General features: G+C 54.8%; 2 protein-coding genes across 4 annotated transcripts in view; both read left to right on the top strand.

Annotated features, from left to right (window-relative positions):
- Window positions 1-6,264, top strand: part of CLPTM1 (CLPTM1 regulator of GABA type A receptor forward trafficking) — a gene marked incomplete at its 3' end in the record, with an annotated part of 48,179 nt that extends 41,915 nt beyond the window's left edge. The window contains exons 8-14 of the mRNA XM_080703394.1: window positions 891-1,135; window positions 1,739-1,832; window positions 4,323-4,513; window positions 4,753-4,848; window positions 5,123-5,258; window positions 5,749-5,916; window positions 5,999-6,264. Of these exons, the coding sequence (XP_080559520.1) occupies window positions 891-1,135; window positions 1,739-1,832; window positions 4,323-4,513; window positions 4,753-4,848; window positions 5,123-5,258; window positions 5,749-5,916; window positions 5,999-6,264 (1,196 nt within the window). The remainder of the gene's footprint in view (window positions 1-890; window positions 1,136-1,738; window positions 1,833-4,322; window positions 4,514-4,752; window positions 4,849-5,122; window positions 5,259-5,748; window positions 5,917-5,998) is intronic.
- Window positions 6,265-12,413: 6,149 nt separating this feature from the next.
- Window positions 12,414-14,412, top strand: part of RELB (RELB proto-oncogene, NF-kB subunit) — a gene marked incomplete at both ends in the record, with an annotated part of 38,919 nt that continues 36,920 nt past the window's right edge. For 2 of the 3 annotated variants that reach the window (XM_080704176.1, XM_080704175.1), the window contains one exon: window positions 12,668-12,722. In XM_080704176.1, the coding sequence (XP_080560302.1) occupies window positions 12,668-12,722 (55 nt within the window). Of the gene's footprint in view, window positions 12,723-14,412 lie in introns of all 3 variants that reach the window. The other variant, XM_080704174.1, reaches the window with a different exon arrangement.

Genomic DNA, 14,412 nt, shown 5'->3' with positions numbered 1-14,412 from the left:
CATGGTGGCACACACCTATAATCTCAATATTCAGGAAGCTGAGACAGGGATCGCAAGTTGAGGACAGCCTTAGCTGAGTGGTGGGCCTCTCAGGAAGCTAGTGAGACCCTGTTTCAAAATAAAAAAATAAGCTGGGCGTGGTGGCGTACACTTGTAATCCCAGCATTTGGGAAGCTAAGATGGGAGGATCGCAGGTTCGCAGCCAGCCTCTGCTACTTAGGCCCTCTGCAACTTAGTGAGACCCTGTTTCAGAATAATGAATAAAAAGCCAAGCATGATGGTGCCTGCTTGTTAATTCCCACAGTTGGGATCCTCCAGCTGAGACAGGAGGATCATGGCTCACAGACGGCCTCAGCTACTTAGTAGGCCCTTTGCAACTCAGTGAGACCCTGCTTCAAAATAAAGAATAAAAAATAGGGCTGGAAGCCAGGCGTGGTGGCTCACACTCTAATCCTAGTACTTGAGAGGCTGAGACTGGAGGATCGCACAGGTTCGAAGCCGGCCTCAACTACTTAGGCTCTCGGAAACTTAGTGAGACCCTGTTTCCAAATAAAAATATAAAATAGGTCTGGAGTGTAGCCCGGAGGTAGAAAGCCCCTGGGTTTCATTCCCAGTAACACACACACACACACACACACAAGGTTGGGGGTATAGCTTGGAGCTGGGTTCCATCCTCAGTAGCGCCAAGAAAAAAATATATAACCCTGCATGCTGAGCCCCTGCTGCCTTCTAGTTGGGACCTGTTGCGCTTTCACTTAGTCCCATCCCCTGAGGCCAGGAGACAGGAAGCCCTGCAATGTCTTATGGCACCGCCTACAAATGGCCCCTGTCCTTCACGTCTGTCACGGGGGTCCTGGCCGGGCTGAGCGGTCCCTGCCATGTGCCTGTAGATGTGAAGTTTGATGCTGTGAGTGGTGACTACTACCCCATCATCTACTTCAACGACTACTGGAACCTGCAGAAGGACTACTACCCCATCAACGAGAGCCTGGCCAGCCTGCCGCTGCGCGTGTCCTTCTGCCCACTCTCGCTCTGGCGCTGGCAGCTCTACGCCGCGCAGAGCACCAAGTCGCCCTGGAACTTCCTGGGTGACGAGCTGTACGAGCAGTCGGACGAGGAGCAGGACTCGGTGAAGGTGAGCGCCAGCGCTGGCTCCTGCCTGGGCTGCCACGCCCCGGGGCAAGTTGGCCCCACAGCTGGGGACTCCGCCCAGGACCCCCTGCCCCTGGTTCTGTGACCACCTGGCCCCCTCCCCACAGTGGGCAAGAAGTGCCCCCCACACCCTGGCTGGCCCTGAGGGCTCTGTCTCCTGGCTTCCCTGTCCTTGTCACAGCCTTCTGTGTGGCCAGGCTGTCTGGGTTTGGACCTCCCTGCCCTGTCTCCCCTGCTTCATGTCTGCTCTCTCTGTGTCCTTAAGTACCTTCCCGTGTCTCCATCTTTCTGCCCAGGCTTTGTGTGCCTGGGGTGGTGGTTGCTGATGGGTTTCTGTTCCTCACTCCCGCTGTCCTTGCGTCTCCCCTCATTTCCCTCCCAGTCTCTGCTTCTTCCCCCATGTCTTGGCTTTACGTGTGACCATCCTCTGCCCTTCTCTGATGGGCTTTCCTGCCAGGCGTGTACTCTCCCTCTCTGGGAGTGCCCAGGGTGGGTCAGTGGGGGGTCCGCAGGGCTTGCCAGGGCTCCCAAGGACGGGGGCAGGGCAGGGCAGGGTGGTGCTGTGCTCACAGTCCTCCCCCACCAGGTCGCCCTCCTGGAAACCAACCCCTACCTGCTGGCGCTCACCATCATCGTGTCCATCGTCCACAGTGTCTTTGAGTTCCTGGCCTTCAAGAATGGTAGGTGTGGGCCTGGGGATAAAAGGGTACCTGGCAGGGACAGGGTCTGCCCTCCCTTCCTTCCTACCTCCCTTGCCTCACATCCCCTTCCCCGGGTCTCTCAGCCCTGCTCTCCAGAGGCCAGGTGCCCCCGGGTTATCACCCCAGGAGTCCCTACCTGCCAGGGGTAGAACCGAGGGAGGGACTGGACCTGCTGCTCAGGCAGGGTGGCACCACCAGGAAGCAGGGCTGGGGAACTCCAAGACCAAGAGCAGGGAAGCCCCAGAGCTGCTCCCGCACGCTGCTTGGCAGGCCCTGTTGGGGAGACCCCCAAGAATAAAGGCAAGAACCCTGTCCCCCAAGAGCCCCTAGGATCTGATGGCCCCTAGGATGCTGATGGCCAGCATTCTAGGGGGCCTGGCCACGTGCCAGGCACTGTTTTGGGTCCCTCACCAGTTAGCTCCCAGGGTCCTCAGCTGCAGTCCTATGGAGCCTGTCCTTGCCTTTTGGTTACAGCTGAGGAGACAGAGGCTCAGGGAGGTCGGGCCACTTGCCTATCATGGCACAGCTCCTCGGTGGCAGGAGTCCCGGCCTCGCATTCATCTTCTGTGTCTGTGGAGCACAGTAGGAGACCTAGTGTCCTGCTGCTCTTGAAAGTGGCAGGGCCAGTGAGCGGTGCTGTGTCTGTGTTGCTACCTGTGTCCAGAGCATACATCCAACTGGACAGTCCCTGTGTGGCCTCTCACGGGGACTGCTGGCTGTCATATGTGGAGCTTCACTGTACTGGTCTCCCTTTTGTCCAGCTGAGAAATGAGGCACAGAAGCTGGGCGTGGTGGCACACATTTGTAATCTCAGTACCAGGGAGGCCGAAACAGGAGGATCACAGGTTTGCAGCTAACCTTATCAATTCAGTGAGGTTCTCTGCAACTTGGTGAGACCCTGTTTCCAAGTAAATTAAATAAGGCTAGGGGTATAGCTCAGAGGTGGAGGGCCCCTGGATTCAATCTCCAGTACCACCCCCCTAAAAATAAGGAAGGAAGAAAGAAAGAAGGTGGTAATTCCAGTACTTGGGAGGCTGAGGCAGAAGGATTGCAGGTTCTCAGCCAGCAGCTTACTGAGACCTCTTGCAACTCAATGAGATCCTGCTTCAAAATAAGAGTAAGGGTGGGTGTGATGGCGCATGCTTGTAATCCCAGCACTTGGGAGGCTAAGACAGGAGGATCGTGGTTTGACGACAGCCTCAGCTGCTACTTAGTGAGGCCCTTTGCAACTCAGTGAGACCCTGTTTCAAATTAAAGAATAAGCCAGGCATGGTGGCACATGTTTGTAATCCCCATGCTTGGGAGGCAGAGACAGGAGGATCGCACAAGTTCAAAGCCAGCTGTGCTGGCTTAAGAGACCCTGTTTCCAAATAAAATTATAAAAAATAGGCCTGGGAGTGTAGCCCAGAGGTAGAAAGGCTTCCAGGAACCCCAGTACCACACACACAAAAAAGAATAAAAAATAGGGCTGTGGGTATAGCTTGGAGGTAGAATGCCCCTAGATTCCATCCCCAGTACTGCAAAAATAAATAAATAAAATAAAAGAGTAAGCCAAGCATGATAGCGCACGCTTGTAATCCCAGCATTTGGGAGGGTGAGACAGGAGGATTGCAGTTCGCAGACAGCCTCAGCTACTTAGTGAGGCCCTTTGTAACTCAGTGAGACCTGGTTTCAAAATAAAGAATAAAAAATAGGGCTGAGGGTATAGCTCGGAGGTAGAATGCCCCTGGGTTTCATCTCCAGTACTACCAGAAAAGGGGGGGGGAGACAGGCACATGGGTATGTAGACTCTTTCTGGAGGGTGCGGGCCCTGCTTTAACCCTGTACTGTGCTGCCTCCCTGATTTGAGGAGGGCCTCAGTGTGCCCGCCTCACCAGACTGTCCTTCCCTGGACAGAGGCGGGTTGGAGCAGGTGGGCCAGGTTTTCTGTCCTCATGCTCTGGGTATCAGCTGGCCCTGTGTGACCACCACCTGTGAGCTGGGACTTGCAGGTAGGCCTCCTGTGCCTACAGTTGTCACACGCTCAGCCTGACAAGTCTCAGAGGTGCCAGGGCAGACCAGGGATCACAGGGGTCTGATCTGGGTCCCACAGGTCTGTCCAGAAATCGTACTTGTCTGCCCCAAGATTGTCCACCAGCCAGCTCCTGTGAGGGAGCCGGAGAGGGTGATTCCGAAGCATGTGCTCCGGATGGGCCATGGTTTGGCGCAGGCCTGGTATCTGTCCAGGTTCTGCCTTGGGCTTTGTGACCACGGGAAAGCAGCTTCCCTGGTCGGCTCCTGGCACCCGTGCATGGTGAGCAGCTGTCTGTGGCAGTGTCACCCTCACCATCAGACCAGGAGCAGGTGGGCCAGGTTTTCCTGCATGTCTGGTGCTCCGGGGTTCACCCAGGAAAAACATTATGGGAGAAAGGATTTCACCCTCCCCCGAGGAAAGCTTCTTACCATCCAGGGCCCCCATTCCGCACACAGATATTCAGTTCTGGAACAGCCGGCAGTCCCTGGAGGGCCTGTCTGTGCGCTCCGTCTTCTTCGGCGTTTTCCAGTCTTTCGTGGTCCTTCTCTATATCCTGGACAATGAGACCAACTTCGTGGTCCAGGTCAGCGTCTTCATCGGGGTCCTCATCGACCTCTGGAAGATCACCAAGGTCATGGACGTCCGGGTAGGTGGGGCTGCCGTGCAGGAGCCCATGGGGAGAGTATTGTCCTGCCCCACCAGACCCTGGAGCTGGCCCCCGGGGGTTTCCCAGCGCCTGCCTGGCTCCCAGGACCAAGGGGATTTTCACACCAGGGGATTTTTGGGGTCACGTGTAGGGCAGGGGAACTGGGAGCAGTAGGGAAGGGCAAGGGACAGCTTTGGCTCGGGGGTCGCACGGCTGATGGTCTTCCTCCTCCTGTGCAGCTGGACCGGGAGCACCGGGTGGCAGGAATCTTCCCTTGCCCAACTTTCAAAGACAAGTCTACATACATCGAGTCCTCAACCAAAGTGTACGACGATGTGAGTGCCCCCATCACCCCAGGGAAGTGATCTCCAGGACCGCAACACTCCTAAGGAGCAGAGCCTGGGGCAGCTACCCATGCTTTAGGGCCTGTCACACCCTATGTCCCCCACCTGCCATCATCTTCTTCCTGGCCAAGTCCAGAGTTCCCAGGGCCACCTGGAAATTCCCCTGACCCAGCCTGCCAGACCAGGTGTGGGTGAGTGAGGGCGGGAGCAGGGGAGCAGCTGGGGCCTGCAGAGCGAGCCACAGCCCTGCCCCGTGACCCCACAGATGGCGTTCCGGTACCTGTCGTGGATCCTCTTCCCGCTCCTGGGCTGCTATGCTGTGTACAGCCTCCTGTACCTGGAGCACAAGGGCTGGTACTCCTGGGTGCTCAGCATGCTCTACGGCTTTCTGCTGACCTTTGGTGAGCAGCAGTGGTCAAGTAGGCCCAGCCCCGCCTCTCGAGCTCACCAGCCCTGTCCCCAACGCTGACACTCAGGGCGGGGTGGGGGGCGCGGGGGGATGCCTGGTCCTGTCTGGGATCAGGGAGAACTTTGAGAACACGAGCCGCACATTTCTGTTCTCATCCCCAGAGGAGTATTTTGTCTTTTGGGGAGCCCAGAGAACAAACAGCAGCCCGGAGATCATAGCAAGCTCTGAGGGCTAAGAAGGGCAGAATGTGGGTTGCACATTAGAAGGGTTAAGGGGGCCTCTCCAAGGAAAGGACTTTAAAGTGGGACCTGAGGGGTGTCAGGCAGAGGGCTGAGCGAGTGCGAAGGCCCTGAGGCAGGACATGCCTAGAGTGTTGGAGGTGGCCAGTGCCTGGGGCAGGGCGAGCAGGCGGGGACTGTGGGGCCCCGGGCGGGGTCGGGAGCCCCCTCCCGGTGCTCACGGTGCCCCTCGCCTCGCGCCAGGCTTCATCACTATGACACCTCAGCTCTTCATCAACTACAAGCTCAAGTCCGTGGCCCACCTGCCGTGGCGCATGCTCACCTACAAGGCCCTCAACACCTTCATCGACGACCTGTTTGCCTTCGTCATCAAGATGCCCGTCATGTACCGGATCGGCTGCCTGCGGGACGGTGAGGCCTGGTGTGAGGGAGGGGCTGCACCCACGTCTGGCAGGGCGCGGGGCAGCCCCGCTCACACTGCTGCCTCCCCTAGATGTGGTCTTCTTCATCTACCTCTACCAACGGTGGATCTACCGCGTCGACCCCACCCGCGTGAATGAGTTTGGCATGAGTGGAGAGGATGTGACTGCAGCTGCCCCCGCAGCCGCGGGGGCCCTCACGTCTGCGCCCCCCACAGCCACCGCCTCCAGGGAGGAGGCTCCCACGTCCCTGCCTGACAAGCCCACCCCAGGGGCCAGCTCCGCCAGCGAGCCCCAGGAAGTCCCTCCAAAGCCAGCAGAGGACAAGAAAAAGGATTAGCCGCTCCTGGTCCTCCTCGTCTGCTCGGTTCCTGGTGACCGCCACCCCTGCCTCCCTGGCCCCCCTTGCCTCCCCTCCCTGTCGCCCTCTCCCTGGACAGATTGAGCCTGGGCGGCAGGAGGTCCCCCTAGGGCCAAGGCCCCGTGTGCGATGTGGGGGCCGGGCAGGCCAGGGCTCGTTCATGGAGGTGCCGTCTGTTCGTCTGTTCTTGTGTGTTTCCAGCCATCTCACCCTGCCAGCCCAGCACCATTGGGAATCATGGTGAAGCCGATGTGGCGCTGCCGAGGGGTGGGCCAGGCGGGGGGAGGGGCCGGGGGCCCCTCTGTGGGTCACCTATGGTCATCCATCATCTTGTCCCTCGTCCCCCGGCCACCTCCTCCTCCCAGACCGCGCCACCCTTTAACACAGTCTGGATTTAATAAATTCATGTGGGTGTTTAACTTAAACTCGACCACTGCCCCCCCACGCCTTCCTCTGTCACTGCGTGGAACAGCAACACTGGGGATTGGTGCCCCCGGCTCTGGGAGGAAGACCTGCCAGGCACAGAGTGGTGGGAGAGTGACCCTGCAGCGAGGCACACCCTCTGGACCTCTCACTTCTACCTTCCCATCACCTCCTCATAGACCCCGCAGGCTGGCCACACTGATGGTGTGCCCACAGACGCCGCCTCTGGCACATGCCCGTGCCATCATATCCTGCCCCCATGGGCCAGGCAGGGTCAGGGCAGCGCTCCGGCCAGTCCTGTCTTGGGAGTGCAGATGCGACCACCTGGAGAGCCATGTCTCGCCTCGCAGGCTGCCAGCTAGCTCATCTCCCAGGCTGTGGCAGGGAACGGTAAATCCCTGAGAAGCGCTGGAGCACCCATTGGTTTGGGGGTATCATCAGGACCCAGCCCTTGTGCATTTCCAGTCCAGTCCCTGGAGGCTGGCTGGCACTCTTCCGCTTTAGAGATAAGATGACAGGCCTCTGGGCTCCTCTCTACTCTGTGGGGATGGGACCCATATTCTCAGATTTATTTTGGTGAAGGGCGGTCTCAATACAGGAGGCCCATGACTCAGAACCACCCCAGATCCTTCAGCACCACCAGCTGCCTTCCCTGCAGAGCCAGGCGGGGAATCCTCAAGGTGCCTGGGTGCTCATGGAGCCCCACATCTCTGTTCCCTGCCTGCTTTACATCATTCTGTGGCTCCCCAGTGCCCTTGGGGAAACCCCAGGTACCACACCATGGCTTCTCTGCTGGGCTCCTAGGAACTGAGGTGGGGTGACTCTTAGGGTACCGCGACTCATCGGCCCTATCACCTCTGGCTTTTCCTCACACAGCCCCACACCCAAGCCTTTGGCAAAGCCCATCAGCTGTACCCCACAATTGCTTGGGAGTCTCATCTTCATATACACTGAGAGCACCTGGAGCAGGCCCCTTACCCTCAGGACCCACCAGCTTCCCTCCTGGTCTGCCGCAGTCCTGTCCTGTTCTCCCTTCATCCAGCAGCTTAGATGCATTTGTGTCTGGTACTAGGGGGGTTGAACCAGGGGCATCCTACCTCTGAGCTGCACCCCTCCCCAGCCCTATTTTATTTTGACACAGGACCTCACTAAATTGTACAGGGCTTCACTCAGTTGTAGAGGCTGGCCTTGAACTTGTAATCCTCCTGTCTCCGCCTTCCAAATATTGGGATTACAGGTGTGGTGACCCTGACTTGGAGGTCACTTTTTCTGTTTTTTTAATTGGTGTGTGTGTGTGACGGGGGTTGAACCCAAGGGCATTCTACCTCCAATCTACACATCCAGACTGGTTTTATTTTTTATTCTGAAACAAGGTTGTGCTAAATTGCTGAGGCTGGTCTTGAACTTGTAAGTGGTGGTGCACGCTTGTAATCCCAGGAAGACAGGAAGATTGTAGATTTGCAACCAACCTTAACTACTTAGTGAGGTCCTCTGCAATTTAGTGAGACCCTGTTTCAAAATAGAGAATTAAAAAAAAAAAATAGGGCTGGGTTTTAGCTCAGAGGTAGAGTGCTCTGGGTTCAATCCTCACTACTGATTAAAAAAAAAAAACGGTGATTAAAAGCATGTGCTACCACTCCTACCCACCCTCCGCCACCCTATTCTATTTTCTGTTTTATTTGTGTACTGGGGATTGAACCCTGGGGCGTTCTACCTCCAAGCTGTACCATCAGCTCTGTTTCACTTTAATTTTGAAATGGTCTCGCTAGCTGAAAGTCTCACTACTTGCTGAGGCTGTCCTTGAACCTCCGATCCTTCTGTTTCAGCCTCCCAAATTCTAGGTTTACAGGCATGCCTCACTATCCCCATCCTATTTTTTATTTTGAAACGGTCTAAGTTGCTAAGAGCCTCACTATGTTTGTTTCTTCTTTCTCTCTCTTTCTTTCTTTCTTTCTTTCTTTCTTTCTTTCTTTCTTTCTTTCTTTCTTTCTTTCTTTCTTTCTTTCTTTCTTGTGGTACTGGGGTTCCTGGAAGCCCTTCTACCTCCGGGCTACACTCCCAGACCTATTTTTACATTTTTATTTGGAAACAGGGTCTCCTAAGCCAGCACGCGGCTGGCTTCGAACCTGTGCGATCCTCCTGTCTCTGCCTCCCAAGCGCAGGGATTACAAGCGTGCGCCACCATACCTGGCGCTTCACTATGTTTCTGAGGCTGTCGTCAGACCTGTGATCCTCCTGTCACAGCCACCCAAGTATTGAGATTACAGGTGTTTGCCACCACTTCCAGAGATCACACGCTTAACTGGTGAGAACTTGGTGGGCTTAACCCTTCGTCCCTCTTTTTTTGTTTTTGTTTTTTGTTGTTGTTTGTTTTTTGGTGGTACTGGGGTTCCTGGAAACCCTTCTGCTTCTGGGCTACACTCCCAGACCTATTTTTTTATACTTTTTAAATTTGGAAACAGGGTCTCTTTAGCCAACGCGGCTGGCTTCAAAACTGCGTGATCCTCCTGTCTCCGCCTCCCAAGCGCAGGGATTACAAGTGTGCGCCACCACACCCAGCCTCGTCCCTCTTAAGCCTGCCATGGTCTTACCTCTAGACCCTATATCTACTGTTCCCTGCCTAGAACACAGCCCAGGTTCACAGCAGCTTTTGCCTTATGCCCCAGGTACCCTCCAGTTACAGCTCTGGTGTCTCCTTCAGGGTGCCCTCTCTGATCCCCAAGTGCCTTGGGCTCTCAAGTAGTTCTGCCCACTCTCGTAGTGTGCAGACCATAGCCTGTGTGCCAAGTACAACCTACCTCTTGTTTTTGTATAGTGGTAAAAGTCTAAAGGCAAATGTACTGTAATTCTTTTGTGGTTTCTAGGGATAACAATTGGGTTTTCACACCACTGAGTGAGATGTCCCTCCCTCTAACCTTGTAATATCTTCATCTTCTTGCCTATCTGGTGAACAGAAAAATAATAAATTGTTTCACATGAAAGTTACATGAAGCTGGACATGGTGGCACGCACAGGTGTAATCCCAGCATTTGGGAGGCTGAGACGGGAGGATCGCATTTTGTGCCCAGCCTCATCTACTATAGTGAGGCCGTTTGCAACTCAGTGAGACCCTGTTTCAAAATAAAGAATAAAAAAATAGGGCTGGGGGTGTAGCTCGGATGTAGAATATCCCTGGGTTCCATCTCCAGTACCACACACACACACAAAAAAAGCTGGGTGTGGTGGTACACGCTTGTAATCTAGCATTTGGGAGGCTGAGACTCCAGAGGATCACGTTTTGCAGACAGCCTCAGCTACTTAGGCCCTTTGCAACTCAGTGAGACCTTGTTTCAACATAAAAAATAGGGCCAGGGATGTAGCTCGGAGGTAGAATGCCCCCTTCCTGGGTTCCACTCCCAGTACTGCAAAAAAAAAGGGGGCGATATGGGTGTGTAGCTCAGAGGTACAATGTCATTGAGTTCAATACCAAGTACCAAACAAAATAACCCTAAGGCCTAACATATTTGCTGTCTGCTCCATTGCAAGAAAATGTTTGGTTTATATTTTGTTCTATAGCACTTCTCCAGTTTTACCCTCCAAGACATCTGAAGGGTGGGAGGCCTGGAGAATCCCTGCTGTAAACTGCCATCTATGACCAGTGACCAGGTCTGAGTTGTGCTCCACTGCCCGCTGCAGGCTGCTGCACGCGGCATGTGTTCAATAAGTATATGTTGGCCAGGCGTGGTGGTGCATGCTTGTAATCCCAGCGGCCCTCTACAACTCAGTGAGACCCTTGTTTCAAAATAACGAATAAAAAATAGGGCAAGGGCCGAGCGTGGTGGCGCACGCTTGTAATCCCTGCACTTGGGAGGCTGAGACAGGAGGATCGCACAGGTTCGAACCCAGCCTCAGCTACTTAGTGAGGCTCTCAGCAACTTAGACCCTATTTCCAAATAATATATAAAATAGGTCTGGGAGTATAGCCCGGAGGTAGAAAGCCTCTGGGTTCCACCCCCAGTACCACCAAAAAGTAAAAAAATTAAAAAATAGGGCAGGGGGTGTAGCTCGGAGGTCAAATGCCCCTGGGTTCCATCCCCATACCCCCCATACACAAAAGTTTATGTTGTTTTTGTGGTGTTGGGAATTAAGCCCAAGGGCAATCTATCTCTGACCTATTCCTTCAGCCCTTTTTATTTTCTCCTCCTTTTTCCAATTATTATTATTATCATTATCATTATTATTATTTGTTTGCAGTACTGGGGATTGGACCCAGGGACATTCTACCTCTGACCTATACCCCCAGCCCTATTTTTATTCTTTATTTTGAAAAAAAGTCTCACTAAACAGCAAAAGACCTTATTAAGTAGCTGAGGGTAGCTGGGAACCTGCGATCCTCATATCACAGCTTCCCAAGTACTGGATTAAAAGTGTGCACTACCATTCCTGGATTATTTATTTTATTTTTTTGCGGGCCTGGGGATGGAACCCAGGGGCATTCCACCTCCAAGCTACACCCCCTGACCTATTTTTTTTTTTATTCTTTATTTTGAAACAGGGTCTCACTGAGTTGCGGAGGGCCTCACTAAGTAGCTGAGGCTGCCGGCAAACTGCGATCTTCAGTCTCAGCCTCCCAAATGCTGGGATTACAAGCGTGCGCCACCACGCCCGGCTTTTTTGTTTGTTTGTTTTGAAACAGGGTTTTCCTAGGTTGCTGAGAGTCTAAATAAGTTACTGAGACTGATCTCAAACCTATGATCCTAGTGTCTCAGCCTCCAAGTACTTGATTACAGGTATGCAAAACCAAGTTTGGCTTGCAACAATCTTAATTCTAGCACTCGGTTCTGGAGCTCCTGCCAGCTATGAGGCACCTGAGAGGCTCCAGGAAAGACTTTCCTTCCTGAGGTGGGCACACTGCTCCATACTGGCATGCTAGAGTAGGTATCTACACTTGCTTCCATTCCCAGACAGGTTACTAAGCCTTTGGGCTCAAAGTGGTCTGGGCTGTTTATAAGTAGTTTGGAGGGGATGTGCAAAGGAACAAAACCATAAATAAAATATCCAATAACTCAAAAGCCATTTATTGGGCAGAGCATGGTGGCACACACCTGTAATCTCAGCACTTGGGAGGCTGGGACAGGAGGATTGCAGGTTTGAGGACAGCTTCAGCAACTTAGCAAGACCATATTTCGACATAAAAAAATAAAAAGGGCTGGGGGTGTAGTTCGGAGATAGACTGGCCCTGGGTTCAACCCCAGTACCCAAACAAACAACACATTTATTGGACAACTGTTCTGCCTTGTTCTAGACATTAGGAATAAACGCAGCAAAACAAATCTACCTTCTAGCCGTTCGGCTTTAAACGTTCACTAAGTATCTTCTTCCCTAATTTGCAGTTGAAACCCTTCGGGTTTCATAAAGTTCATTATCGTCCGTGGTAGCTGTAGGACGCTGGCCACCTCCCACTCCCTTTCAGCCCGAAAAACAACAGGTTCAAGCCCTACTGAGAGAAGGAGGCCTCAGTTTCCCGGCGTGCTCAAGGGGTAGGGAGCGAGTGGCCTTATAGAAAGGCCTCAGTTGCCTTGGCCAGACCCACCAGCAGGACGGCGAGCCCAGCCCCTCCACAGCGCCCAGCCTCCCCTTCCCGGCCGGCCCCGCCTCCGCGGTCACGTGGGCGCGCGGGGGTTTTCCCGTTCCCCTGACGTGACGTCATGACGGGGTGCGGGCCAATGGGCACGCAGGCCGGCGGCGCCGGGGAATTCCGCCGCCCCGCCCCCGCCCGCCGCCCGCCCCGGCCCGGCCCGGCCTGGCGCCCCCCGCAACCCCGGGCGCCGCGCGTCTTGCCCGGCCTGCGGCCCCAGCCCCTGCGCCACTCGCCCGACCCGCGATCGTCCACCGGACTGCGCGGCGCGGCTACGCGGCCAGCCCGCGCGTGCTCCGGGCTGGGCCGGCCTCCGGGCTGTCCGTCCCCACCGGCCGGGCCATGCCTAGTCGACGCGTCGCTAGACCGCCCGCTGCACCAGACCTGGGTGCCTTGGGTAAGCGAGCCCGCGTTCAGAAGAGGGGACTGAGCAGGGCTGGAAGTGCGGGGTTTCTGGGGTCCCGGCGTCGTCGGGGATTCCTAAAGGAGTCTAGAGATTTCGCGGGACTGTGAGGGTTCAGGAGGCACTGTGTCTGAGTGAAGAAGGAGGCACAGCATAGTGACGGGTCCGGCCCAAGATACACGCGAGCCGTCCCGCTGTAGAGTGAGCAGGGGGCGGGGCCTGACGCTCGGGCAAAGAAGAGGGCGGGGCCTGACGCTCCGGCAAAGGGGCGGGGCTGACTGCCAGGGTTGAAAGGGCGGGGCCTAGCTCGGAGAAGGAGGAGCCGGAGCTGCTTCGGAGGGGAGGAGGGAGGGGCCGCGCGCGGAGAGGGCGAAAGGGAGAAGCCGGGCTCACGGAGGAGGCGCGGTTTGGCCATGAGTTGAAGAAGAGGAGGGGCCTAAACACAATTCAGGGAGGCGCAATTCAGGGAGGCGAAGGGGCAGGGCCTGACGATGGCAGTGAGGGGGCGGGGCCTAACTTCCAGAGGGGGGGAAAAGGGCGGAGCCTAGCTTGGAGAAGGAGGACCGAGAGCTGCTCTTTAGCTGATCTTGAGGGGGAAAGGGGGTGAGGCGGGCCTGGTAGAGGGAGAAAGGAGGACTCTGGCTCACATAGGGGCGGGGCCTGTCCATGAGGCGGGCTAGGGGCGGGGCCTAACGCAAAATAGGAAGCAAGGCCCGACTCTGATGAAAGGGGGGCGGGGCCTAGCTGGGGCCAAGAAAAAAGCAAGGGCCTGTTCTGAAAATGAATGGGGAGGGGTGGGGCTTGCCTCTGGAGAGAGAAGAGGTGGGCTTGGTACTGAAAAAATAAAAGGGTCAGAGCCCAGTCCAGTACTTGGGAAGTTGAGACTGAAGGATCACAAGTTAGAATCCAGCCTCAGCAATTTAGTGAGGCTCTCAGCAACTTCACGAGACTCTTTTTCCAAATAAAAAATAAAATAGGGCTAGGGGTGTGTCATGGAGTTAGCATGCCTTTGGATTCAATCCCCAGCAACACACACACACACACACACACACACACACACACACACACACAAATACACACGTCGGTCCTGACCTTGAGAGGCAGAAGAGGGTAGGGGCTTTCCTTACTGAGGCTGAGAAGGAGGTCCTCCAGGCCTGGCCTTAATGGAAGAGAAGCAGAGTATGATGGCACAGGCCTGTAATCCCAATACTTGGGAGACTGAGATAGGAGGATTGCAAGTTGGAGGCTAAACTCAGCAACTTCATGAGATCCTGTTTTAAAATAAAAAATAGAGCCGGGTGTGGTGGCGCATAATTGTAATCCCAGCATTTGGGAAGCTGAGACAGGAGGATTGTGTAGGCTGGAAGCCAGCCTCAGCTACTTAGTGAGGCCTTTGCAACTCAGTGAGACCCTGTTTCAAAATAAAGAATAAAAAATAGGGCAGGGGGGTGTAGCTCAGGGGTAGAATGTTCCTGGGTTCCATCTCCAGACCGGCAATAAATAAATAAATAATAGGGCTGGGGGTGTAGCTCGGAGGTAGAATACCCCTGAATTCTCTCCCCAGTACCCCCCAAAAAATAAATAAATAAAATAAATAAATAAATAAATAAATAAATAAATAATAAAATAGGGCTGGGGCCTTGTTTGGAGATGGAATGCCTCTGGGTTCAACCTCCAGTATAAA

The sequence above is a fragment of the Muscardinus avellanarius genome (genome assembly GCF_963383645.1).
Source record: "Muscardinus avellanarius genome assembly, chromosome: 10".
NCBI lineage: Eukaryota > Metazoa > Chordata > Mammalia > Rodentia > Gliridae > Muscardinus > Muscardinus avellanarius.
This window is presented reverse-complemented; position numbering and strand designations above follow the sequence as displayed.